The following is a 25,819-nucleotide window of genomic DNA, read 5'->3' on the forward strand; positions in this document are numbered from 1 at the left end:
GCGCCGCCCGCACCGCCCGCGCCGCCCGCACCGCCCGGGCCGGCTCCGCGCCATGACCCGCCGCCCGCGCCCCGCGCTCCCGGGGCGGCTCCGCGGCTCGGCCGGGCCCGGCGGGGGAGGGGGCGCGGGGGAGAGGCCGCGCGAGGGGAGGGGGAAGCCCGGCCGCCCGGCTGCCCGCGCCCGGCCCGTCCTGGCGGTGGGGTGGGGTGGGGTGGGGTGGAGTGTCCGCGGGCCGCAGCCTGCGCGCCCTCTGGGGCGCCGGGGGAAGGGGTGTCCGCTCGCGGCTCGGGGGTCCGCGCGCTGCTCGCCCTGCTCTGCTCGCCGCACCCCGACACCTTTCCACTTCTTCTTTTTTTTTTTGCACCTTTTTTCCAAGAAGACCAGTTCCGCCTCTTAAACAGAATCCGCAGAACCCGCGTAGATTCAAACTCCCCCGGGTCCCACTCCGGGTTCCTCTGCGGACACATCTTTAATGCAGACAAGATCTACCCCCTGCTCTGGCGGCGCTCAGCGCCCGCACACTCTTGTTACAGAGCAGCCCCCACCGCCACCCCGGGCCAGAGCCCTGGTTGCTCTCTGCAGCTGCATCCCAGGCCCGTTTGCCCCTCTGCTGGGGTCCTCCCTCTCTCCCCTGCAAGCTGGGTTCCCTCCGGGCTCTTCCCGGGGGTGAGACACGCGAGCGGGCCTAGAGCCAAGTGCCGGGGCGGTCCGGACACCTTAGCGATCCCTGCCCTCCTCTCCCGGGTAGCGTCCCGCATCCCACCGCTGTGGTCCGGGGTGCCAAAAAACGCTGGGGCGTCCTTTACGGGGACAGAGAGTGCCACACTCTTTAAACGTTTCCACTTAACCCTGGCTAGGAGAAAGCAAGCGTTCACTCAATGTGTCTAAATTGTATTTCTGTATATTTGTAACATCATCAGGGGAGCATGCTTCCTTGTTCCAATCCCAGTCCTTACATAAAATAGGCGGGCGCCTCCACCAACAGAGCGGTCTCTGGTTCTTGCCAGCTCTCTCCACCCCACACGGAGCTGCTCCTCCATCGCCTGAAAGCCTTTCTACCCCAGGGAGAGAGTCCGAGGTGGGTGGTGTCCTAGGAGGTGAACTGTCACAGCAGCAGGCCTCTGAAAGCTGCCCCCCACCCCACCCTGTGGCTCACACATTCACTTTAAAAAGCTTGTTCCAAGCCTATTCCGTGCCAGCCCAAAGCCATGGCCCTCCTGCCTGCTCTCTGTCCGAATTTCCATTCCTGAGTGTAGGAATCACAGGAACTATTCCCGCCCGATCAAGCATTCTGTGATTATCCTTCGCAAACTGGCTTCTTAACCTTGCCTATTCTGCAGCTCACGGTTTAACCTTCATGGCTGGGTGGGAGAAGCCTCTAGGAATTGGGAAACATCAAATTAACAAACACTGAAGGAGCCTGTGGGGACAGGGCCGATATTCCTGATGCCGCAAACACTCGGACGGGGTCCCTCTGTCCACAGCAGTGACGGCTGCTGCGGCGCCTTATGAATGACCAGTTCTCCCACTTCCCAGGGCACCCCCGAGCAGAAGCACTACGGGGAGCATTTTGGTAAGCTGGCCCTGTCGGAACTTGGTTGTCTCATTTCAAAATAGTTGTGAAGCCCAGAGAGCATCCACGGGTTTTGCTTGAAAATTTTGATGGCCTAAAGTTGATTCCTATTCCCATGATTTTGGGGGTCTGGGGCAGGAATAGGAAGAAGAATGAGGTAAAGACGTGCGAACACTTACTCTGTACAACCTAGGAATAAAAATCACAGACCTTGAAGTCAGAGTTAACAGCATTAGGATTTGCAAGTCAGCTTTTACTTTCCTAAGTTTTAAAAAAAAATGCCAATCACACTTCTTTTGGCATTTTATAAAGAAAAAAACAGGAGAACAAAATTATAACTCCCCAATAGAGAGATCCTTTAAATATTCAGTATTGTTTGGACACAGATGTTACAGTGCTCCCTAGACCAAAATAAAGTCCTCAGAAGGCAGAACCTTGCAGGCTGCCGTCCTGCTGCACAGTTGGTGCACTGTGCAAAGCCAAGTGAAGAGGTGGATGGGGCTGAGGCCCACCAGAGCTCCGCTCACCAAACCCTTTTTCCTAGGGGGCCCCATGGAGGGGTGCCTTTTTGAATTCCCTGTCCCAAGGAGGCATTTTTGGGTATTCACATGAAGGTGACTTACAGGCCAGCTATAACCTTGATACTGAAGATCGTCCCCCAGAGCTGCAAACAAACAAACAAATGTGTAATTGTACAAGCAACAGAACATGAAGCTTTGGCTTCACGAACAAAGAAAAACAAGTTAGTTCTCATCTCCCAGAGACCTGCCGGCTGCACTTTGGTGGCTTCAGCAGGGCTCTGCGATCCAGCTGCATGATTCAGAATGACTGGCAGCCTTTGTGGACCAGGAGGAAGGGGATGGGCGGAGTTGGGGAGTGGCTTGGCCCAGTGCCTGCTTCACATCAGGTTGATTTCAATAAGCTTTGACTCCCTAAAAAAAAAAAAAAAAAAAAAAAAAAATTGTATGAGACCCAAGAACTACTTCCTTCTACTCCCTTACCCAAACTTTGGAAAGGAGTCATAATATTAGAAGTGGCTGGGCCCAGAGATCCCTTCAGCCAAGCTGTATTCATGCAGAAATTCACAGGGGAGTTTTCCTCTGTCTTGAAGGAGGTGAAAATTTTGCTCTGCACCCCCCCCACCCCACCAAAGCAAAAGTCCTCAAGCAGAGGGGAGGCGCCCGTGTTCTAGAGTCCAGGACCCATGCTCCGGGCCCCGGCGTCAGGCACACAGAGCTGAGGAAATACACTATGTGATCAGGGCTTGTTTGTTTTAATTAAGCACTTAAACTAGACTGGGCCATTCAGTTATTTCTTCTGTTAGACTACAGGCCACTTGAGGGGAAGCACGGTCTTATTTTATGTGGTAATCCCAGACCCTGATCAGGCACCTGATACAAAGGGTTATCTGCTGAAGAAGTGAGTGAAAGGTCAGAAAACGTTGAGCCCCCTTTGGAATTTTTCTTGAGAAAGAGCTTTTAACACATAAATATTTCTTTCTGATTTCCCCGAGGCTAAACTGAGCAATCCAGACACATCACAGGGCTGGGAATATGTTTGAACATATCTTCTGGGTTCTGAACTCGTCTACTGGCAGTTGAACTTGTCACTGAGAAAAGAGCATGAACATTTCACTTATAGGCCGTGACAGGGAAGAGAAAGGTAAAGTGCTGTGTTTCCTGACTTTGATTATACAAGATAAATAGGTTTCTTAGCGTAGGATTCTGCTACATTTGCACATACATTGAGCTTGTAAAAATATTTTTCTTTCTCAAAGGACTTGGATAATGACAAATATGCCTGTTTTTAATACACTACTTGACATATTCACATGCATTCACTTGTACGATGCTCTAAGCAGCCTGGCAGGTGAATGGAGAAGGTCACTATCTAATACTTCACAGGAAAGGGCATGAGCTCTTTCACAGGCTCCTTAGTGCTGGTGGCATGTTAGAGGCTTCTAGACTTGATCTTCTGATTCCTGTCTCGATATCGGAATAGCCACTCTACAAGTGAGAGTGTAAAATTTCTCTGTGTGTCACCATTACTTGTTGACATGTCATGCCGCTGGCCAAGAAAGTTTCAAACGTTTGTCATCTTCAACAGTCATTCGCAAAAGTTATCCCTAGAACAAGATTTCCTACGATCTGTTTTCCATCCCAGCCGTGGCTGCCATGTTGGCCCAAGGGCGAACTACAGAAAACGCGACGCCGCCTTGCAGAAGGTGGTGTGTTCCGGTCGCTTGTGAACCTGTTGTGGGGTGAGGGAGGGTCAGCCTGAAGAAAAGAGTGGATTGTCAAACTTCCCACCCCACTCAAGGAGAATCTCTCTTCCAACACATTGGCACTTCAGATGGGTTAACTACACCATCATTTGGACTTGACCGTATCCATGTTCTTATCCTGCTCTTGTGTGAAGTGATCAGCCCTACTTTACAAATGTGAGCTGGGTTTGGGGAGGAAGGAGAAGTGACCCTGTGTCTGGGCCAGCCTGGGTTGGGGATCAGGGTTTAAGTCTCTCTGGGAATCCTCTGCTGCCAGAGGTCGGCGTCCCAGGACGTGGGGGATGGAAGTTAGGACGGCGAAAAGGAAGGCACAGCTTCGCGTGCAGTCTTGCCTCGCGTCCTCAGATTGTCTGGTTTACGAAGCTCAGCACCCGTTTACCCTGACTTGAGAGACTCCAACATTCTGGAAGGAGCTGGGCAAAGCGGAGGCTTCAGGATGTCCCTTACAACACACGTGGACAGCAACCTGTTGGACGCAACCTGCTGTGTACAGTAGGGATTGTTTACGTACACGTCCATCTCCCCTAAGTGGACGATGTGTGCCACCATCGGAAACCGGGATGTGAAGTCTGTTTGATCGGAGAGCGGTCACAGGAAAATTTGTCATTTTCCCGCCCTTGTCATCACTCACTCCACATCTCCTCAGGGAATCACGCCCTCTCCCTCTCAGTCCCTGGGCTTGATCTCCACTGACAGTGGGGGGGAGGGGGAGTGGGCTTGAGACAGAGCCTGCTGATGAGGGCAGCACCTTCCCCAGCCAGCCAGCAGGAGCCCCAACAGGCCACTGAGAGCCAAGGGGACACAGTCCTTGTTGGAACTGATGGGAGGGGGAGCTCCTTTCCCCGGAGATGCAGGCACCAGGGACCACGGCAGAAAGAATCTGTGGGGGAATAAGGCCAGCGTCCAGGAAGGATGGTGGAGGGCTGCCTTTGAGCACCTGCCTTTCAGTTTCCCAGTCCATAAATTTCCCAGTCCATAAAATCTGCAGGGCGAGTTGGTTTTCGGTCATTTGCAATGGAAAGAGCCTGAACCAGTACAGACACTCACAATACCTCTGAGTGAAGAAGCAAGTTTCAGAACATCACATCCCACCCAAGGCTTTCTTTTTTTAAATGCATATCATATATTTTTGTATGTCCACCAAAATTTATGGAAAGAAACATCAAATTGTTTACAGTGTTTTCTCCAGGATGGAGGAAGGGCAGGGGATTGCATTTTATTTTTTACATCAAATTTCTAATTTGATTTTAGACAACACGCATTATTTGAAGAGACAGTAAAAAAGCACTGCTATTTAAAGAGATGAATTACTGGAGGAGAAGCAAGCCCCAGAGCGCTGGTGTCTGTAGCTTCTGGTCTCATCAGCAGCTGTGATGCTAGACATCTGAGAGGTGCAGCCCTGGGCTACCCTAAGCCACTCTCTGAGCACTAGTTCTTCTTCTGAGATCTTACAGCCTTGCTCATATTTCTGTGATAACACTTAATGTGGTAGGAGCACTTTCATTCACCTTCGGGGGAGCAGTTACGTTACAACACAAAATTCTCCACAGGGCGATATGCTGAGTCTCCGCCCTTCCCTGTGCCCCTCAGACCACCCAGGTCCCCCGAAGGAACCCTGCCAGAAGACGGGTCTGCAGCTCTTGGTGCCAAACCTATGCTGATTCCAGGAGCACCTGCTAGGTGTTGCACTCCAAGCGTACCCAGGGACCCTGAAAGGACTTGATTGTGCACACGGTGATGGAGGGGCAGCTGGCCAAGCCATGGGTTTATATCACGTTTTCTCTCTTTCATTTTTGTCATCTTCCAGGGGCCAGAGTAAATCTCTCATCATCTGCCCAGAAACTCGGGACGATGGCTCCTGCCCGTAGGAAGAGGGCACACACTCTCCTCCGTTCTCAGGACAGGCAGCTCCTAGACCAGACCTCCTCCACCTCACGTGCTCTCAGACTGCTGGGTTCCAGTCAGCACCATTTATTTCTAACAGATCTATGGAGGCATATTGACATGCCATGAAATCTCCCGAGTTTTAGGTAAATAATTCAATGATTTCTAGAAAATTTACAGTCATGCAAGTATCACCAACCACATCGAATTCGGGACATGTCTATCATCCAGGAAAGATCTCTTGCCTGTCTACGTTAGCTGCCTGTTCCCATCCCCAGGCCCAGGCGACCACAAATCTCCACAAATCGGCCTCCGCGATGTACGTCTGCATTGTTTCTGCTTTTTGGCTACTGTGAACGATGCGGTTGTGAACATTTATGGATATGTCCTCTTGTGGACCTATGTTTTCATTTTACTTGAATGCCTAGGCATGGCTTTGGTGGGTCTTATGGTAAACTTACGCTTAGCTTAAGAAACTACCAAACTGTTGTTTAGAACAGGTGCCTCGTTTTACATCCCCATCAGCGATGCGCAAGGGTTCCAGTTTCTCCCCGTCCTGGCCAACTGTCCTTGCACTGGTGCTAGCCGTCTCCGTGGTTGTAACCGGGCATTTCGTTGTGACTTTAAAGTGCATTCCCTTCATCGAGACTCTTCATTGTCCTTTTCAAGAACCAGAAGTGGCCGACAGTGGAGGTGACTGCACCTTCATTGTCCTGCAAGTAGTCCCTTGATGATAGAATCACATTTTGGAACCAGAGTCCAGGTCCTCTCTTCTGGGAGGCACTGCCTCGCTTGCGGTTGTGGAAAGAGCCCACATGAGAAGGGAAACCAGAGCTTGTCCTGGATTTGTCAGTGGCTGCAAAGAGAAAATGGAGCACTGTTTCTTTGCAGGTGCTGCACAAATTCAGCCCTGGGGAACACAGGCATGCAGTGTGTTCTTTGGTCTTAGAACACCAGCGATGTTGGTCAAGGTCAGTGAACCGAAAACGGACAGACACTCAGCGTTATTCCCTGTGCTGTCTCGAATGTAGCGGATCCGGAGCCACTCACTGTAGTCTCCGCCGCACTCTGCTGCTGACGCCTTCGCGGTCTGCTAAGGTCGGCCGGAAACCTCCACGTGAGATGAGTCACTGTGCTCCTCACAGGGCTCGCCTTGGTTCACAAGCCTCTGGGGTTCCCTAACGACCTACAGCTGCGCCACATTGTTTGGGACAAACTTTAAGAAATGTTGAACCTTTTCTGGCCTCTTCTCTCACGTTTTCACTTTGACTCAAGACACAGCTGCTTGGTGGGAATCTCCCCCCAGTGGAAGGGGAGGGCAGGGAGTCCCCGAGCGGAGCCAGCCGGTCCTTCCTGCTCCCGCCCCGCACCCTTGCCCCGGCGACACCCGACACACAGCGCCGTCTTCAAGAGAGCACGTGTGGGCGATCCCTGCCGAGCCCACTGCATTCACGTGGAAGCGCCTTCCAGGGAAAACATGTCTCGTGCTGTTTGGCACAGAGATGCTCACATGAGGGTCCTTAGCAAAGGGGGACGTTCCAGAATTCGTTCTTTCCCTGCACGTCTTTGCAGAGAGCGCTGCTCCACCGCGAAGCCAGCCTGGAGAGTCCCAGCTCTGAGCGCGGCCCAAGTAAGTGGGTGTCTGTCACCCCAGAGCCCAGGAGGCTCCCAGAGCTCCTGACGGGTCTCAGCTGTTAAAATCAGAGAAGCCGAAATGCCGTGGCTGCGGCTGCTTTGCCAAAGAAACGTCCTGAACGTACTGGTAATCGTGGAGTTAGGCTCTGCTGCCGAGGGTCACTCCGTGTCAGCAGAGGAGAAGCCCGGTGTCACATCACCCCCCTGAATCCCGGCTCTCCAGGCACTGCTGACGGCTAGCAGGGGCTTTCGCATGATTGCATAGACAGGGTGGTGCCGTCCGAGCCCCGCTCCCCAGAGAGCATGGGACAGCCTCTGCTCGTCTCCGGTAACTTCCACTTCTCTGTTCCGGACGCTCTTCTGGGCGCCTCAAAGCCGATGCTGTCCCAGCCCATCCGGTAACCTCCTAGGCCAGGAACTCAGGGTGACCTGTGGTCCTGCCCCTCTCTCACACCCAACACTGGATTTTTTTTTTTTTTAAACCAGACTGTTTTGTAGAACAGCTTCAGGTTCCCAGCAAGGGTTTCCCAGCCCTGCGCAACCTCACTCTTAGCCCCTGCGCCGAGCAGCACGTTGGTTACCGTGGACGGACCTCCATGGGCACCTCAGGGCCACCCAGAGCCCGTGTCTACGTGAGGGCTCCCTCTCAGCGCCGTGCGTTCCGCAGGTCTGGACGAACGGACAAATGATGTCGTGTATCCACTGCTGCGGTATCAAACAAGGTATTTACACTGCCCTAAAAATGCTGCGTGCCACATCTCTTCATCCCTCCCTCTCCCAGCCTTGGCAACCCCTATTGTTTCACTGTCTCCACTGTGTTGCCTTTTCCAGAAGGCCGTGGAGTGGGAAGCATACTGTTTGTAGCCTTTTCTTAGTGGTTTCTTTCCTTACTCCGCATTTAAAATTCCGCCATGTCTATCCATGGCTTGGTTGCTCTTTTTTTTGTTTTTTTTTTTGTTTGTTTGTTTGTTTGTTTTTCTTAACACTGATTAATATTCCATTGTCTTGGGGCACCTGGGTGGCTCAGTAGGTTAAAGCCTCTGCCTTCGGCTCAGGTTATGATCCCAGGGTCCTGGGATCGAGCCCCGCAGCGGGCTCTCTGCTCAGTGGGGAGCCTGCTTCCCTTCCCTTCTCTCTCTCTCTCTCTACCTGCCTCTCTGCCTACTTGTAATCTCTGTTAAATAAATAAATAAAATCTTTAAAAAAAAGTATTCCATTGTCTGGATGGACCCCAGTTTCTTTATCCATTTGCCTATGGGTCCTCCTCCCCATCCCCACCCTGCCACTGGCTACACACCTTTCCGTGGCACCTGGGTGGTTGCATGTGTAATTTACAAATCTGGGTCTTCCACAAACGCAGGGATTTCTTGAGGGAGAAGCAGTGTTGTGTGTCCTGCATTCCTCGGCTTCCAGCCCAGGCTCCGAGCAGGTCCTCAGATGTCAGAGGGGAGAGGTCCCAGCAGCTCCTCTCGATGACCCCAACCTTGAGATTCAGAATCTGATGAATTTTATAAACTTGTGGAAGACAAGATCCCAAAGATGCTAAAGGGAAGTGAAGCAGTTTCAGAAGTCGGCTAAAGAATTACAGCATTGTTTCTACACCGTTCCTGCGGGTACTTTTTGCACAGACACAACACAGAAACAAGAAACTTTCTCATTGTTTAAGGTCTCCTCTTCATATCCCACTACCAGCTACAATTTTTACAGAACTAAGAAGAGCTTCTAAAGGGCCAGTAAAGGGATCCACGAGATGCCTCCTTAAACCTGCAGGTGCTTCCATAAGGCTTCAGGATAATTCTGGCACCGAATCAATGACAAACGGACGAGGTACTTCAGGATAAACTCTGAAGATGGCCCATACATACATGGATGGCTTTATGCATTTTTCCCTGGCGATACTCATTTTTAAAATAATAAGACAAGTGTCTGAAAGATATAGAATTCCCCTTTAGAAAATATGATTTTTTTATTGTGGCTAAATATAGAACATAAAATTTGCCGTCTTAACCATGTTTGGACACGCAGTTCAGTGGCACTAGGTGCATTCACGCTGTTCAGCAACCTTCCCCACCGCCAAGTCTCCAGAACCTCCCGTCTTCCCAAACTAAAACTCTATCCCTATCAGACAGTAACGCCCCCCCCCCGACCCCCCAGCCCCTGGCAACCACTAGCCTGCATTCTGTCGCTGTTAAGGTTGACTAATTGAGGTACTCCATAAATAGAATCATTCAAGTTTTGTCCTTTTGTGTCTGTCTTCTTTCACTTCTGTCCTCGGGATTTAGCCATCTGGTAGCACATGTCAGAATTTCCTTCCTTATTAAGGCTCTATAACCTTTGCCGTGCGGAGCAGACCACACCTGGTCTCCATTCATCTGTCTGTCGACACCTGGGTGGAGTCCACCTTTTGGGTCTCAGGAATGATGCTGCCATGAACAAGCGTGTAGGTAGACCTGCTTGAGTCTCAGCTAGAATACAGAATTGCTAATAAAGAAAAATCCTCAGCAATCATGAAAGACAGCCTTCTGGTAAAGCATGATTGCCTCTGTGAAGTCAGAAAACGGACTCCATGCACGGAGCATGGCTGTTCTGAGTGCAACTAACATCGACCAGTGGTGGTTTCTTAAAAAGTTACAAAAACTGTATTTTACACTTGCCAAAGTACAGGATTACTCAGGATGAAAATCTCCTACGACGAGTGCCAGTCAATGCTAGCAATCAAGTAGCTCTAGCCCAGATGAAAGTTGCCGTTCACCCCCGCGGGCCAGTTACCTCCACACGGCCCTCCCCTGACTCCCTCGAGGCCAGCCGTCCTCCCACGCTCCCCAGTCTCCCTTTCCGACCTCGCGCCAGGCTCTTCTCCTTCCATCATGTAAGTTCTCCCTTATTCACGCACTCCTCCTGCCAAACGCACTTCTCCTTCTTCCTTTGCAGATTGCAGTCCTAACGGGAAAGGTTCGCTGAGCTGTCTATAAGCCTTCCGTGCCCTTTGACAATGCTGTTGTAGATCGCAAATTCCAAGAGGGCGGGGAAGCTGGTTTTACCTGCTCTGAGCTGGGGAGCTGCCCCCCATGTCCTGCTCCTCTGCAAGCAGGGATGGAGGGGACATCTCTGAGTGGGGTCCTGGACCCCCACGAGCCAGTGTCCCTGACCTCTCACCAGGTGGTCACATCCAGATTTGCAGGTGCTATCTTCTCGGTGTTTTTTCACAGCTTGTAGCATTCTCAGTTACTCCTGACGTTTTTGGCAACTCTCACAGCTTAGTCACTTTCAGTGCTAAACAATAGTGTCCTTTCTAGGAGGTAAAGACTTCTGTCCTGCTTAACATTAGAGCTGCAGAGTTCATTCAAGAAGCCTCCCCTTTCTTGGCTCAGGGCAGCCTCGGGCCAGAACATCTGCACTGAGGAGGGGCTGTGAGCTCTCGTCTCCGAATTTCTTAGAATCCCTCCTCTCCCGCTTGCAGATCAGGGTGGTTTGATCTCCTCCTTTTGCAATCCTTACATCTTTCTTTATTTTTCTCTGAAACTCCAGTCACTCTTGTTTAGGAGAGGTCGCGATAGGCATCCGTGTCTCATTCCCGCATTACTTTATTTCCTGTGACCTAATCAAACGTTGTATTTGAGTAACTGAAGAAACTGTACAACTATTCCTGGGAGCTGTAAGAAATTCTGCTCTAATGAGGGACTTGTGGGTACTTAAACCTGTACTTAAACAGCACAGGTTTAAACAATACAATGGTATTGTAAGGACTTAGCATGGTGACAGATGGCAACAAGACTTATTGTGGCCACCATTTTCTAATGTATATAAATATTGAATCATTATGTGACACACCTGAAGCTAATACAATCATGTCCATTATTCTTCACTCAAAAGAATAAATTAAGACAGCACGTGGTAATAATCATCTGCACAGGTCCTAACTGATACTAGCTTCCACCGTGTTACTGCTAAGTGAACAGACAGTAGAGCCGTCTCTTGCGCGCATGTTCCATGCTCTGAATTTTAGCGCATGTACAGATTCATGCCGCCATATGTACAGAACAGTCGTATCACCCAAATCCTCCTCACACCTCCCCCCGACGTTCACCTCCCCCTCCACCCCACCCGTGGTCACGAGGTGTTGTTCTCTCGAGAATCACTGAATCTCACAATACAGATTCCTCACCAGAGATCTGACTTTCTGACACTGTCATAGAAATGGAACCTACATTTTTTGAGACTCGCCTCGTTCGCGCAACATTTTTTGAGATTCATGCAAGTCTTTGCAGGTGTTAACAATTTATTCTTTTTTATCATCCCTGAGTCACATTCCGTTGCATGAATGTGCCACAGTTTCTTTTCTTTCTTTTTTTTTTTTAAGATTTTATTTATTTATTTGACAGGCGGAGATCACAAGTAGGCAGAGGGAGAGAGGGGGAATCAGGCTCCTCGTGAGCAGAAAGCCCGATGCGGGGCTCGATCCCAGGACCCTGCATGCATGACCTGAGCCGAAGGCAGAGGCTTTAACCCAGGCACCATCCAGGTGCCCCTGTGCCACAGTTCTTTATCTGTTCACCTGTTGGCAAACATTTGAGTTGTTTCCACTTTGGGGTGACTGGAAACTGAGCTGTTGTGAATATTTGTGTCCAGGTTTTTGTGTGAAGGTACATTTTTATTTCTCCAGGAATTTCACACCTAGCAGCGGGATCGCTAAAATTTATCAGGAACTGCCAAAGCAGCTGTACCATTTTACAACCCCACCAGCAGTGCTGAGAGTCCCAGGGGCTCTGTATCCTCGTGAGGCACTGGTGTTGCAAGGATTCTTTTATTCTAGCCATTCCGACTAAGAGTAAGTTCCCTGCCTTCTTAGAATTCCCGATCAAAGACAACACTGGTATGAAGGGGCACATAAGGCTTACGGTGAACACACTGGGGCTTTAATTTGCATTTTCCTAACATCTAATGATGTCGGACATATTTTCGTGTGCTTATTTGTCATCATATATCTTCGTATCTGTTCAAATCTTTTGCCGTTTTTTTATTTGGTTTTCCTATGAGCATTGCCTTCCTGCTGTCCAGAGCTGCATCCATGTCTCTACTTGTGACAACCTCACTGTTCATCCAGCCTCTACCTTGCCCTCCTGCAGGTCATTCTCAAGAAAAGACAGCTATTTCTCTGCTCAGGCCCTCAGTGGCTTTCCATCCTTCTTAATTAAAAACTAAAGCCTCACCCTAGTCTACATGATCTGCTCTTAATTACTTCTCTGACCTCATCTCTTGATTCTCTTTCCCTTCTTTTCTTTGTGTAGTGCCTCTGACTCTCACTGTTCTTTGGATATATGGGGCACACTTTTGTCTCAGGACCTTTGCACCTGCTGCTCTCACTCCTGAGCATGTGAGGTTTTTGCAGATGAGTACTTGGAGCCTGGGGAACACTTGGTAAATATTTGTTGAGTGAATGAGTGGATGCATTGACTCCTTGCTAAGCGTGGGCTTGGTCCCGCCCTGATTTTTATTCCTACAGACACCTATATCATTGGTCTTAGAAACTGGTGATCCTGGCAATGACTGGGGCAAGAGCAGAGCGCTTACATCACTTTTCCGTTCACTCATTCCCCCACCACTCGCAGCCAAGACCAGCCACCCTCTGTTTCAGCTGAAGCCACGTTCACCCTGCCCTGCTCCCACACCAGCCATCAGCTCCCAGGGGACTTGCATTTGCTTATTCGTTGTTGTTTTGTTTCCATGTTTCTCTCTATAACCTAAGGTTTGTTTATGGAAAGAGAGCCAGAAGTCCATGCTCATTCCCCATATTAGCAGGAACTGGGAACCCCTCCTCCACATGCCAGCTGGTGTTTTAGGACCTTACAGTTGTGCAACAGATGTGAGACCCAGTGCTGCAGGCTGCGCCCTACAAGACTCCACGGGTGACTTGCACATGCATATGGCGGCCCCAGGAGGGAAAGGTCTTCCTTGAAGATGTTTGTGACTTGAATTTGGGGTCCTGAAGATATGGCATATTTCAAATGCCGATTTCTTTCATCAGGAGATGCTTTTATGAGCTTTTCGGAGATAATGTTCCCAGAGCCTGATGTCTTTTACCTACAACTGACTCCATTGTCTGATGCTTCTTCTGGCTGTTGGCACTTTATCCTCTGCCCTTGTTCTGGGCTCCCCTTCTCTAGGTGGTTCTCCTGGGTAGATTCTCACTCAACGTGATCCAGTCTGGTCCCTTTCTGCAGGATCCACATCTGGCCCGCAGGAAGCTCTGGAGGGAGACCGTGCCCCTCCCTGGCACTTCCTCTAGTCAGAGGGACAGTCAGTTTCTAGTGAGTCACCGGAAGCTTTTCCAACATAAAGCAGACACTCATGTCAGAAGACTCATGACAAGCTTTTCAAGTGGTATGTGGTGCGTCAGGCACCTTCTCTTCTCCCCAGCGGGGGACAGAGAGCAGATACCCAGCCCCGAACCACTTACTCCAGAGATCTCCTCCGTGACTCCCTTTTCAGTCTCTGAACAGTCTTGGCTTTGCCTGTGGAGGGGAGAGAGGAGTGGGGCTAATCTTGACAGGACCCCTTGGGACACCCCCTGAGCCAGTCCTGCTTGGCTGCTGTGGTCCCCGCACCAGGGCCAGTCAGAATATGCGCACGTGCTCGTCTTAGCGGTTTCTGCTGCTACGACAGAGACTATCGGGAGAGTCCCAGTTAACGGTCGTTAGGCACATAAACAAGATAGTTATCAACAAAAGGAGGGCAGACAAGAAAGGCTGAGCATTTCTACTGATGTGAGCAAACTGAAGAGGAAGCCTGTGGCTAAGCTGAAACTCACCGTGCAGGAGCACAGCCCCCCAGCTATGCATCTGAGACACTGCAGAGTTGGACTTTCCAGATGGTTCTTGGATCCAGGTTTGTTCATTTCCCAGGAGACTCCTCCACTGGTACCTCGCACATGTGGGAAGCTGAGTCATGACAACAGAAGAGGTGTCCACACCCTCGTCTCTGAGACCCATGGCATGTCTCCCTACCCAGCCAAGGGGCCGCTGCAGGTGTGATTAAGGGAAGGATCTTGGAGAAGGAAGAAGGGGCCGTGAGCCAAGGAGCCCAGGGAGCCTCCAAAAGCTAGGAGAGGCGAAGGTGTGGATGCTCCCCAGAAGCTCGCAGAAGATCCCGTCCTGCGGACACCGTTACTGCCGGCCTCCAGCCCCGAAGCCTGCGGGACCGCAGACGGCTGCGGGGCGTCACTGCGCTTTGGTTAGCCAGTTCCGCCGCCGCGGGGAGCCGGGCCGCCCGAAGACGGGACACTGTGGACATCCCGGGCAGCTCCAGAACGGACCGTGCGGCTGTGACGCTCCTGCCGCGGGTTCCGAACGCGAGTGGGTGCTCAGCCGCGCCCCAGAGATTTCGAGCCGGCTGGGGAGACGCGAGCGCCTGAGTGCTGAGCACGGCCGCCACCTCGGGCTCCTTAGATGAGCTCCTCTCCGCCCCACACCAGCTCCAAGTCCTTTTCGTCTCTCCTGAGAGCACAGTGAGTACTGACCCTGGAAGGGCGAGCGACAGCCACTGCTGACAGGTGGAAGACCCGCGACCTAACCCAGGAACAGCCCGCGTCTTCGAACTCGATGCTTCTTTATCTTGCCTGTGTGCGCCCATCAGACCAGTGTTTTGAAGGGGAACGGAACTTGGTTCAGTGTTCCCGGTAGCATTTAACACGGAACCCCATCTGCTCAATAAAAGCTCTAATGGGAAACTTCTTGTCTTGAGTCGTAGCCAGGGAATTCTTGTTTCCGCCAGACTGAAAGAAGTCACGTGAATGCCTCCCCGCCTCGGGTCTAAGCCGCCCACCGGGCTGGCCCTGGTTCCACTCCCTGCAGGTGCTCAGAACACACCCTCGGGCCCCTGCTGCAGGGCTTGCTGGGTCCTGAAGGACACGCGGCAGGGACCACGACCCTGCTGCCCATCTTCCTGCTGTGCCCCTGGCTCCTTCCTGGCCTGTCACCCTCCTGAAAGTACACAGAAGTCCCCTCACACCTGCCCCCCACGCTCTTCCCAATGACACAGGTACGCTAGGTGGGCAAACTTGGATCCCGCCCGTGGCCCTCCACACAGGGGCGCTGGGCGCTTCAGGAACCCTGAGGCTCAGGCTGCATCCTCAGACCAGTTACACCAGAACCACTAGAAGACTACGCGGCGGTGATGGGGTTTTTAAAGCTGCCCAGGGGATTTCTCCATGAGCGGAGGTACTTCTTGAAGATCATCAAACCCAAGCCAAAAGTAATTATGAGATCGCTCATACAGACCACTTCTTCCATTCTATTTCCTGTAAAATTAATATGGTGAAAAGCAAAGTGGATTTTCAAAATTAGGCTGCACGCAGTAGATCACAGGGGAACAGCAGAAGCCTCCGGAGTGAAACCCGCATATCTTCTGAAATGTTCTGAGGCAGCAGCTGGGACCCAGGGCTGGGTGGGCCTTGGTCGTTTTGCCTGGTGGTTCTGGGCAGCTCCAACCATCCTTCGTTAGTCCAGGCTGGCCCCCAGGATCTGGAATTTAAATGTTCTCTTGAAGAAAACAGATATAAAATAATGAATAATAAAGGTGCAAAAGTGGATACTGGCTTACAAATGTGGCAGAGGAGCCCTGAACCGTACAGTTCATTAACTTCATGGTAAAGAACTTCTCCGATTGGGCCCAAAGTTTCCATCACACGCAGGCTCTGCAGGCCATGGCTCGACCAGGCACCGGCTGAGTATCTGGCCATCCTGGTGTCCTTGTTTGTGGATAGCAGGTATGGTGGCCTTACACCCTCAAGGAGGGACTAGAGTGCCCCAAGGTCACTGGGTTCTAGTAAGCTTCCCCTGCACTCACAGCTCATCCCAGGGCGCCCTGAGCTTGCTGTCCACACCCAGTGGGGGGCAGGAACCGCGGGCTATGTGGCCCACTGCACACGCACCCTGTGATCCCATCTGAGTGAAGCCACTGGAAAGCCTGATCTCTGGCACTGTTCCACCTGCACTTTCGTGCTTCGGAGACAAGCACGGAGACAGCGTGTAGATGGGCAAGTTGTGCCGTTTCTCGCTCTCAGGCCAGCAGGTGCTTTGCCGCCGTGAGCCAGCTTGACAGCCAGGGTCTTGCTTTCTCCTCTCCTTCCTCAATGTCTCATCTCTGTTCGTGGTCCTTTTCCACACTTTTTTATTCCATTTTTTCCTCCTTTTTCTTCCTCTTTTTCTTTTTTTTTTTTTTAAAGATTTTATTTATCTATTTGACAGACAGAGATCACAAGTAGGCAGAGAGGCAGGCAGAGAGAGAGAGAGAGAGAGAGAGAGGGGGAAGCACGCTCCCTGCGGAGCAGGGAGCCCGATGCAGGGCTCGATCCCAGGACCCTGAGATCATGACCCGAGCCAAAGGCAGCAGCCCAAACCACTGAGCCACCCAGGCGCCCCATCTTTTTTTTTTTTTAAGATTTTTAAATTTTTTTATTTGACAGACAGAGATCACAAGCAGGCAGAGAGGCAGGCAGAGAGAGAGGAAGGGAAGCAGGCTCCCTACCGAGCAGAGAAACCCATGTGGGGCTGGATCCCAGGACCCTGGGATCATGACCTGAGCTGAAGGCAGAGGCTTTAACCTACTGAGCCACTCAGGCACCCCTCTTCCTCTTTTTCTTCTTCCTTCCGGAAGTACTAGTGGACCCCAGAAACTGCTCTGGACGCGGATTACCAGGCTGTATGTTTGGCTGAGTGCATGCACTGATCTGCCAGAGTGATGGGACCCACTGAGCATGAAGTCCGTGGAAGCTTCCTTAAGGAGGGGACCTGGAGAATGGCTTTGATACTGTACACACAGAAGGTGACTGCAAAACGCCTGTTTACTGGGTGGCCTAGTGTCCCCCAAATTCACATCCGCCTGGAATCTTGAGGTGGGGACTTATTTGGAGATTGGAATTGCAGCCACTTTACTAGGAGGAGTTCTTGCTGAATGGATGGGGAGTGTCCTCAGGAGAGAGGAGAGGACCCTAGGGTGTGCACCCGGAGACACAGGCACGAATTTGAGCCGGGCAGCTGCAAGCCAAGGAATGCCGAGGAACCCCGGGAGCCACTGGACACTGGAAGAGGCAGGAGGGCTCCTACCCTGGAGCCTTCAGAGGGGTCATCCCGCGGCTGATGCCTTGACCTCAGACATCTGGGCTCCAGACCAGCGTGGAGGAGCACACTCTCCGTGCTCAGGGGCCACACAGAATGTGGGGCTTTGTTCTGGAAGTCCCAGGAAACTAATACACATGTTATTAAATTATTAGAAAACAGGTCGCAAATGTGGCGAGCCTACGTGTGCATATGAGAGCGAGAGAGAACAAACCCCGCACTTGAGCACTGATGGCCCCGCACTTCGAACATGGTGTTTGTCTCACAGCCAGAGACAGGACCCAAAAGCAAATGGCAGGGCCAGTAACACCTCAATGTCCCTTAGACCACCTCCCGAGGATGCTCCGGGCCAGCCACCGTTTTGGAATCTTACCTGGGAGGTGACAGATATCTGAGGACAGCAGAAAGGGCCACCACCCAGCTGTGCATTTCTCTGTGCATTTGGTTATTTTGCTATGTCCAGAGGAGAAATAGATTTTCCCAGTGCATGTACAGCTTTTGTCCAGTAACTACGCGGCTCCCCTCGTACTCCAGCCTGTGGACAGATTGCTATCACCTAAAACACACAGAACTCTTGATATGTGCTGGAACGTTCAGCGGTTTCAACTTTCCTTTGCTTTGCCAAGGGTTTTAATGCTGTTTATATTCTGAAACAGGATCGGTTCCCTCCCCCACAACCCCTCACATGAAAAACAAACCAGGGGAAAATAGCTTCAAACTGCCAGTGAAATGTCAACAAATGATGAATTTTTAAAGTCCCCCCAATATATGCGTTCCTTCTCCAATAAGACAAGGAAAGGTAACAGCTGAGTCTGTTGATCACAAAAAGGAAAACTGAAACTCTTATGTCCTAGCCATCCTGACATCATCAGAATAAACTGTCCTGGCGTAAAAACAGGCGGAAATGGAAAGATCATGGACCACTGAATGCAACCCGTGAGAGCTGTGCTGGCAGAAACACACTGGGAGTTATCTAAGTGGGTATAATTTTTGGTGAGCACACATGTTTCTGTTATGTTTTATACCCTTTATTTTAAATCTGAGGTAAGCTGCGGTGTCTTGTGCTTTTAATTAAATGATCCTTTCCAAATAAGCAGTACAAGATGAGGAGTGGGAGCACGGGCTGAAACATTAAAATCCCTTCTTCGTTAATTAGTGAATATAATCCTTAAATATTTGGGTATTTTTAAGTATCAGTCAGAAAAGGACAGTGGTATTCCCAAAGCCGAGAGAGGACATCATCCCATAAGACTTGTCGCCCACTCCAAGAGGAGTCCTGACACCCGGTCACCTTAAAAGGGATGACAAATGTCAGTTAGTATTATTGGTTGCAAAGTCCCCAAATCAGTTTGAAATTCTTACAGCACTTGGAAATTCACACAGAAACAAGATTAAAATGAATTTTTTTTTTTATCCTTCAGTGTTGTAATAAAGATATACCTGTAAGCAGAAATCCAGCAAGTGAGCTTGATAACCGGTCCTCCTCGTCCCTTATTCCAGAACTTTCTACCGTGGCATCATGTGACTGAGAGCCACAGGTTCCCAAACCTCTCTCCTGTGCTGCTGTGGGCGTGGGCTGGCCTGGCCTACGGTGCATCTTGCAAGACTCCAAACCTTCTGTGATCCCCCTTCATTCGGTGGGTCATCATGTGACCTTGGCCCTCTCTCCACATGTCCAGACACACTCACAAAGACAATGCCGCAGTGTCTGTTTCTTGGACAAGTTACTGTTTTTCTCTGAAGCACAGGGAGTGAAGGACTTTGTGAAGCCAGTAGTTAAAAATGCCAAAGGTAACTGAAATCCGTTTTGGATTGTTTTCACATCTTCGCTATTGTGAATAATGCTCTATTGGACAGAAGAGCACGGATATCATTTCAAGATCCTGATTTCAGTTCTTTTGGATAAATACCCAGAAGTGGGATTGCATAAATTACCCACGATAATTTCAGTTTTTAAGTTTTTTGAAGCAACCTAAATGCCCACTGGTGGGCAAATGAATAAAGAGAATGTGACATACACAAGCAATGGGATATTACTCAGCATCAGAAAAGGGAATCCTGGGGCGCCTGTGTGGCTCGGTTGGCCCAAGAGCCAAGCCGACTCTTGATTTCAGCTCAGGTCACGATCTCAGGGTTGTGAGATCAAGCCCCGTGTGGGGCTCTGGGCTCAGTGTGGAGTCTGCCTCTCCTGCTCGTGTGTGCTCTCTCTCTCAAATAAATCAATAAATAAATCTTAAAAAGAAAAGAAAATTCTGCCATTTGCGACCACATGGCTGAACCTAGAGGGCGTGATGTTGACTGAAATAAGCCAGACACAGAGGACGAGGGCTGCACAATTCCAGTCCCATGAGGAGTGTCAAGTCGTCAGATGCACAGAGTCAGAGGTAGATTCGTGGATGCCAGGGGCCAGGAGAGAGGAAATGCAGGTTGCAGTTGGGTGGGTAGAAAGTTTCGGTCAGGCCAGGGGAATCGGCTCTCGATCTCTGTGCGCCCCTAGTTGACGACACCGCAGAGAACATGTAAGAACCTGTTCAGAGAGTGGCTCTTGCATTAAGTGTTCTGACCACAATAAAAAGAAAATGGAGATTCTGTCAAAGGTAACTTTTTTGTATACTGAGACATATCGTGGCTTTTTTGAAGGCAAAAAAATCATGGATTCCATAGTCTTTCAGGGGTTTTTGGTAAGAAACAGGGTGATGCTGTCACGACCCTTAGAAGACATTTGTCTTCTTTGTCACCCCCACTCCACCCTCAAGGCATCCGATACACGTTAGAAAAGGGAATGCGGGGGCAGCAGGACAGAGAGGGAGAAAACAGCGTCTCACGGTTTGCTCTGAGGATGGAGGGGCGGGGAACAGAAACGTGCTCTGTGAATTAGCAAATGTCGCAAGTGTTGGAAACAGTACTTTCTAAGGGGGTCTCTGCATTTTCCCTATTCTTAATTAATGTGAGAAATCCAAAGGGACGTTACTACAATTTAGCTTCAGACTAAACCTAAAGATCTAATTCAGGGATACCTGGAAACACAAAACCATTTGGAAGCTATTTAAACTCTGTCACGTACCCAGCTGGCGACTGGCCATACGATTTCAAAAGCTGTTTAGAAATTGAAGGGGCGCCTGGGTGGCTCAGTCATTAGGCGTCTGCTTTTGGATCTGGTAGTGATTCCATGGTCCTGGGATCGAGCCCCACATCAGGGCCCCTGCTCAGTGGGAGGCCTGCTTCTCCCTCTCCCTCTGCCCCGTTTGTGTTCCTTCTCTTGCAGTCTCTCTCTCTCTCTCTGTCAAATAAATAAGTAAAATTTAAAAAATTAGTTTAAAAAAAGGAATTGAAGAGGTGGCTTCCCCCTTCTGTCCAACAACCATGTGTATGGCAGAAATATTGGTTTGTGTTGAAACCTCGCAGGAGTTGGAAGGATCCCTGACTTTTTTTTTTTTTGGTCTTGGATGGAATTGCCATGGATTAGATTGCTACAGCCACTTAAAACTTGCACAGGTAGAATTTTATGCATTCACTCTGAGGTCCGACCTCAGATGATGAGTAAGCAACTGTGAGATTGAGTCTCAAGCCTTTCCAATCAATATATAATCTTGCTTGACAATACAAGACACCTAGGGGGAAGTGAGAGCATTCTAGCTTTCCTTCCAAATCACCACAGCTACAAAGTGCAACTGTCTGAGAGCAATCCAAGGCAAGAGAGGAACAAATAGGAGAAAAAATAGCTTTATCCACCCGTTCATTTGTCCGTTCACTCTTCAAGTTCTTAATGAGTGCCTACTGTATGCCTAGTGCTGGAATTGTCAGTGCCAGAGATTCAGGTTCAACGTGTTTACTTACAGCTTTGCGCTGGTATGACACTGCTGTGACTTCCAGAACGTTCTTTCTAAAAGCGTTAGGTTGCAAAGATCTATGTGTGGCTTTAACACATTAACAAAAATTTACCTCCAAGACACCAAATGTTAAAAAAGAATATCTACCATTGAACTGACAGCAAGGCTCCTGTTCAGACACATGGCTGCCTAACCCCATCTTTAGTAAAAAAAACACAAGGCTAAGAATGCCTGTGGGAAAACAGAGAACATACTGTCCATATTGCCCAGACATGACAACATGAGCCAACAAGCCAGAACTACAGCATCTAACCCTTAACGCTAGGCTGGGGTTACTTAGAGCCCCAGTCCCTACAGACCTTACGCTCCCCTGGGATCAGAGAGAGCGAGAGACAGAAATTAAAGTATGACAGAAACTGAAAACTTCCCTCTCAGCTTTTGCACCTCCCAGGCTCCCTGGGTCCTGTCCCCAACAACGGGGTACAGCAGGTGACAAGCATACTGATCCTGAATGCCAGGTCGGTCAAAGGAAATGCAAACATTCTGGGCTGGAGAAACGGATTGGCTGATGCCACGGGAGTGAAAGCAGGGCCGGCGAGGAGGCCAGTTCTGGGGGAGACTAACTTTACCAGCTGCTGTAGGCTAACAATATGGGGAGCCATTCGGGTGCTTTGTAGCTGCTCCCTCCCGCCTCCTAGGATTCTGCTTCTTGTCCGCTGTGTCCCTGGCAGGTGCCCTCTTAATGCAGTTACCTCACACGCCTCTGCTTTTGTGGCCCCAGAGAATCATTACGTTCCCCAAAGCGGCATCTGTGCCCAGGGAAATTCTGTTTTTCAGGGTGATGGGTGCTCCCATGGCTGTGTATTTAGTTAAGCTTGGTTACATAGAACTAACTGAGATTCTGGTTAATACGATTTGACTCGTGCTGGGAACTGGAAATTACGGTAACTGAAAGTAAGAGCTACTGCTTTTATGAGTGGGTCTGTAATCAGCACTAACTTGCATAATGCTATATTCCTTAAATTCTCAGTCACATCAGTTTTTCTGATGTAGCCAACTACTGGTCAACTGTCCACATACCTCTTTCCTTGGGTTCTTTTATGGTGTCCCTGCTCCTAAAAAGTCCCGCAAAAAGAGAAAACTATTTACTTATCTCCTTAAGCTCAGATCAGACTACTTGCTGTAACAGGGCGGGAAAAGTAGGCTTTACCCAAAAACAACTGGATTGCGGGGCCACCTGCTGGGGATTCCGAGCTGTGCACACTTAGGTTCAAGCGTCAGCTCCTGTACTGAATAGCCATGGAATGCTGTGGTCTTCAGACTGGGATACTTGGGGTCACACGAGGACTTTTAAGGGAGGTCTCAAGGTTTTAAGGGCACCAATTTCCAGCTGCTCAAAGTCCACATGTCCTCTCTCCTAGAGCGGACTGGACTGATAACTGCTGTCCTGCTTCCTGCCTTCCTGCTCCCTTTCAAACTGATGGTACAGACCGAACGTGCCCTCCCCACCCCAAGTTCATGTGTTGACACCTAATCCCCAAGGCGATTTGGAGGTGGGGACTTTGGGAGGTGACTAGGTCATGGAATGGGATTTGTGTCATTGTAAAGATGGCCCCACAGGGCTCTCTCGCCCTGCTGCCATGTGAGGACACAGCGAGAAGACGGCTGTCTACAGAGAACCAGGAAGCTAGGCTCTCACCAGACACCAGCTCGGACAGCACCGTGGTCTTGGACGTCCAGCCTCCACAGCTCTGAGAAGTAAATTCCTGTCATGTATAAGCCCGAACAGACCAAGCCAGTGCCAGGCATCATTCTAAGTGCTGTACATTTAGCTCAAAAAGCCTCAAATAGGAGGCATCTGGCTGCTCCATAGAAAGAGTGTACCGGGCTTGATCTTGGGGTGAGCCCTTAGTTGGATGTAGAGATTACTTAGAAATAAAAACTTTTAGGGCGCCTGGGTGGCTCAGTGGGTTAAGCCGCTGCCTTCGGCTCAGGTCATGATCTCAGGGTCCTGGGATCGAGTCCCGCATCGGGCTCTCTGCTCAGCAGGGAGCCTGCTTCCTCCTCTCTCTCTGCCTGCCTCTCTGCCTGCTTGTGATCTCTCTCTGTCAAATAAATAAATAAAATCTTAAAAATAAATAAATAAAAAATTTTAAAAAGCCTCAGATGTTCCAAACAAAGGAGCAGCTCGAAATACCACAGTATATTATTGTTAGAGAATACCCCCTTAATCAAGGATGCCTGTTAGCTGCATATTATGCATTATTTCAAGAGGAAGGAGACCAGCTTCTGACAATTAACATATTTCCAAGTAAAAGAGTTCCATCTCAAGAGTAAATTCTGTATTTTCTTAATATATCTTAGTTCAGATCTATAAGTGAAATGTTTCCATCAACTTTTGCCAGATGATTATTAGGTACACAGATAATATTCACTTTTACTTGGACTGAAGTCTCTCCCTTGCTCTAATTTACCAATAGCTTCTTTGCTCTCATTACTGCTGCATAGCTATAAAATTTTGGTAAGTTTAATGGTAATGTGTTATGGATTCTACTCTAAATATCTTCTTTTTGCTGTATTTTTCACTGAACCTTGTATCATGCCAGCAATAATCTCACTTATAGATATATAAACCAATTTTTTTAAAGCCCAATAGATATGATTATAGGGTACATTTCCAATAAATTACTTTCAATATCTAAAAATTCTTTGTCAAATGTATACAGTTGACCTTTAAACAACATGGCTGTGAACTACATGGGTCCACTCACACGTGGATTTTTTCGAATGAATACAGTACAGTTCTGTAAATATATTTTCTCATCCTTATAATTTTAACATTTTTTCTCTAGCTTACTTTATAGAATATATGTACTTTATATATGCTTTACAGAATACAGAATATAATACATATATAAAATATGTGGTAGTCAACTGTTTATGTTATCAGTAAGGCTTCTGGTCAACAGAAGACTGTAGTCATTGAGGATCTGGGGAGTCAAAACTTATGAATGGGTTTTTGACTGCCAAGGGGATTGGTACCCCTAATGCCTGTTTTGTTCAAGGGTTAACTATAATATCTTTAGGTGTTTTTTTTTTTTTTAAGATTTTATTTATTTATTTGACAGAGAAAGAGAGGTCACAAGTAGGCAGAGAGGCAGGCAGAGAGAGAGGAGGAAGCAGGCTCTCTGCTGAACAGAGAGCTGGGATGGGGGGCTCAATCCCAGACCCTGAGATCATGACCTGAGCTGAAGGCAGAGGCTTAACCCACTGAGCCACCCAGGCACCCTGTTTTAGGTGGTTTTTATCAATCACATAGAATAATGATTATAATGAGAATTTAATCCAGAAAAAAATCTTTAGCACTTAAGAGATTTTAGCTATAGTAAAGTAAATACTAATTTAAATTTCCATACATAGTCTCTTGCAGAGAAGTATGACAGAATCATCAATAAAAGACTATCAAGTATTAACATGTTACAATTTGATCGTTAATTTGAAAAACCCAAGAAATAACAAGCACTGGTGAGAATGTGGAGAAAAAGAAAACTGTGTGCACTATTGGTGGGAGTGCAAATGGGTGCAACATTGGTTAAAAAAGAAGTGGTTAAAAAACTGGTGACATTGGTAAATTGGTGCAACTTAGAAAACAGTATAGAGGTTCCTCAAAATATGAAAAATAGAAATGCCATACAATCCAGGAATTGCCTTCTCGGTATTTACCCGAAGAAAACGAAAACATAATTTGAAGATATCTATGCACCCCTTTATTTACTGCAGCATTATTTACAATAATTTACATTACTTACAATTTTACAATAACTAAGATACGGGAGTAACCCGTGTCCATCAACAGATGAATGGATAAAGAAGTTGTGAGATATATACACAAGGGCTATTACCCAGCTATAAAAAAAATAATAACATCTCTCCCCTCAGAATAAACTGCATGGATCTAGAGGGTCTTACGCTAAGGCAAAAACCTTATAATTTCAACTTTACATGGAATCCAAAAAACAACAAAAGAGAAACAGGCTCGCAAACGTAGACAACAAAATAGCAGTTGCCAGAGGGAAAGTTGTGGGAGCAGAGCAATTTAGGTGGTGGGGATTAAGCGCCACAAACTTCCAGGAATACTGTAGCAACTTTGGTGACAGATGGTAATTACACTCACTGTGGGGGGCACTTCCTATGATTGTTAAATCACGGTGGTGTCCCTGAAACTAATCCATTATAGGTCAACTCCACTTCAATTAAAATAAAAAAAACACACAACGACAAGAAAAAAGTTAAAAATGAATCATAGATTATTTAATATAGATAAATGTCCCACCTTAAAAGCTCTTCGTACAGTTGGACTTGCCGGAGGGGTGGGGGTGGAATTGGAGCGTCATAGGATACGGTACCATTGTGATCTATACGATCGTATAGGATACGGTACCATTGTGATCTATACGATCGTATAGGATACGGTACCATTGTGATCTATACGATCGTA

At 48.9% G+C, this 25,819-nt stretch overlaps 1 protein-coding gene across 1 annotated transcript in view; it reads right to left on the reverse strand.

Annotated features, from left to right (window-relative positions):
* The window catches only part of DIPK1C (divergent protein kinase domain 1C), a 43,711-nt gene that overhangs the window by 17,615 nt on the left and 277 nt on the right, over positions 1–25,819 (reverse strand). The window contains exons 2-3 of the mRNA XM_059408080.1: positions 14,544–14,893; positions 14–190 (exon numbers count right to left, since the gene is read on the reverse strand). Coding sequence (XP_059264063.1) covers positions 14–190; positions 14,544–14,893 — 527 coding nt within the window. The remainder of the gene's footprint in view (positions 1–13; positions 191–14,543; positions 14,894–25,819) is intronic.

This window comes from Mustela nigripes, chromosome 8 (assembly GCF_022355385.1).
Source record: "Mustela nigripes isolate SB6536 chromosome 8, MUSNIG.SB6536, whole genome shotgun sequence".
NCBI classification, from domain to species: Eukaryota; Metazoa; Chordata; class Mammalia; order Carnivora; family Mustelidae; genus Mustela; species Mustela nigripes.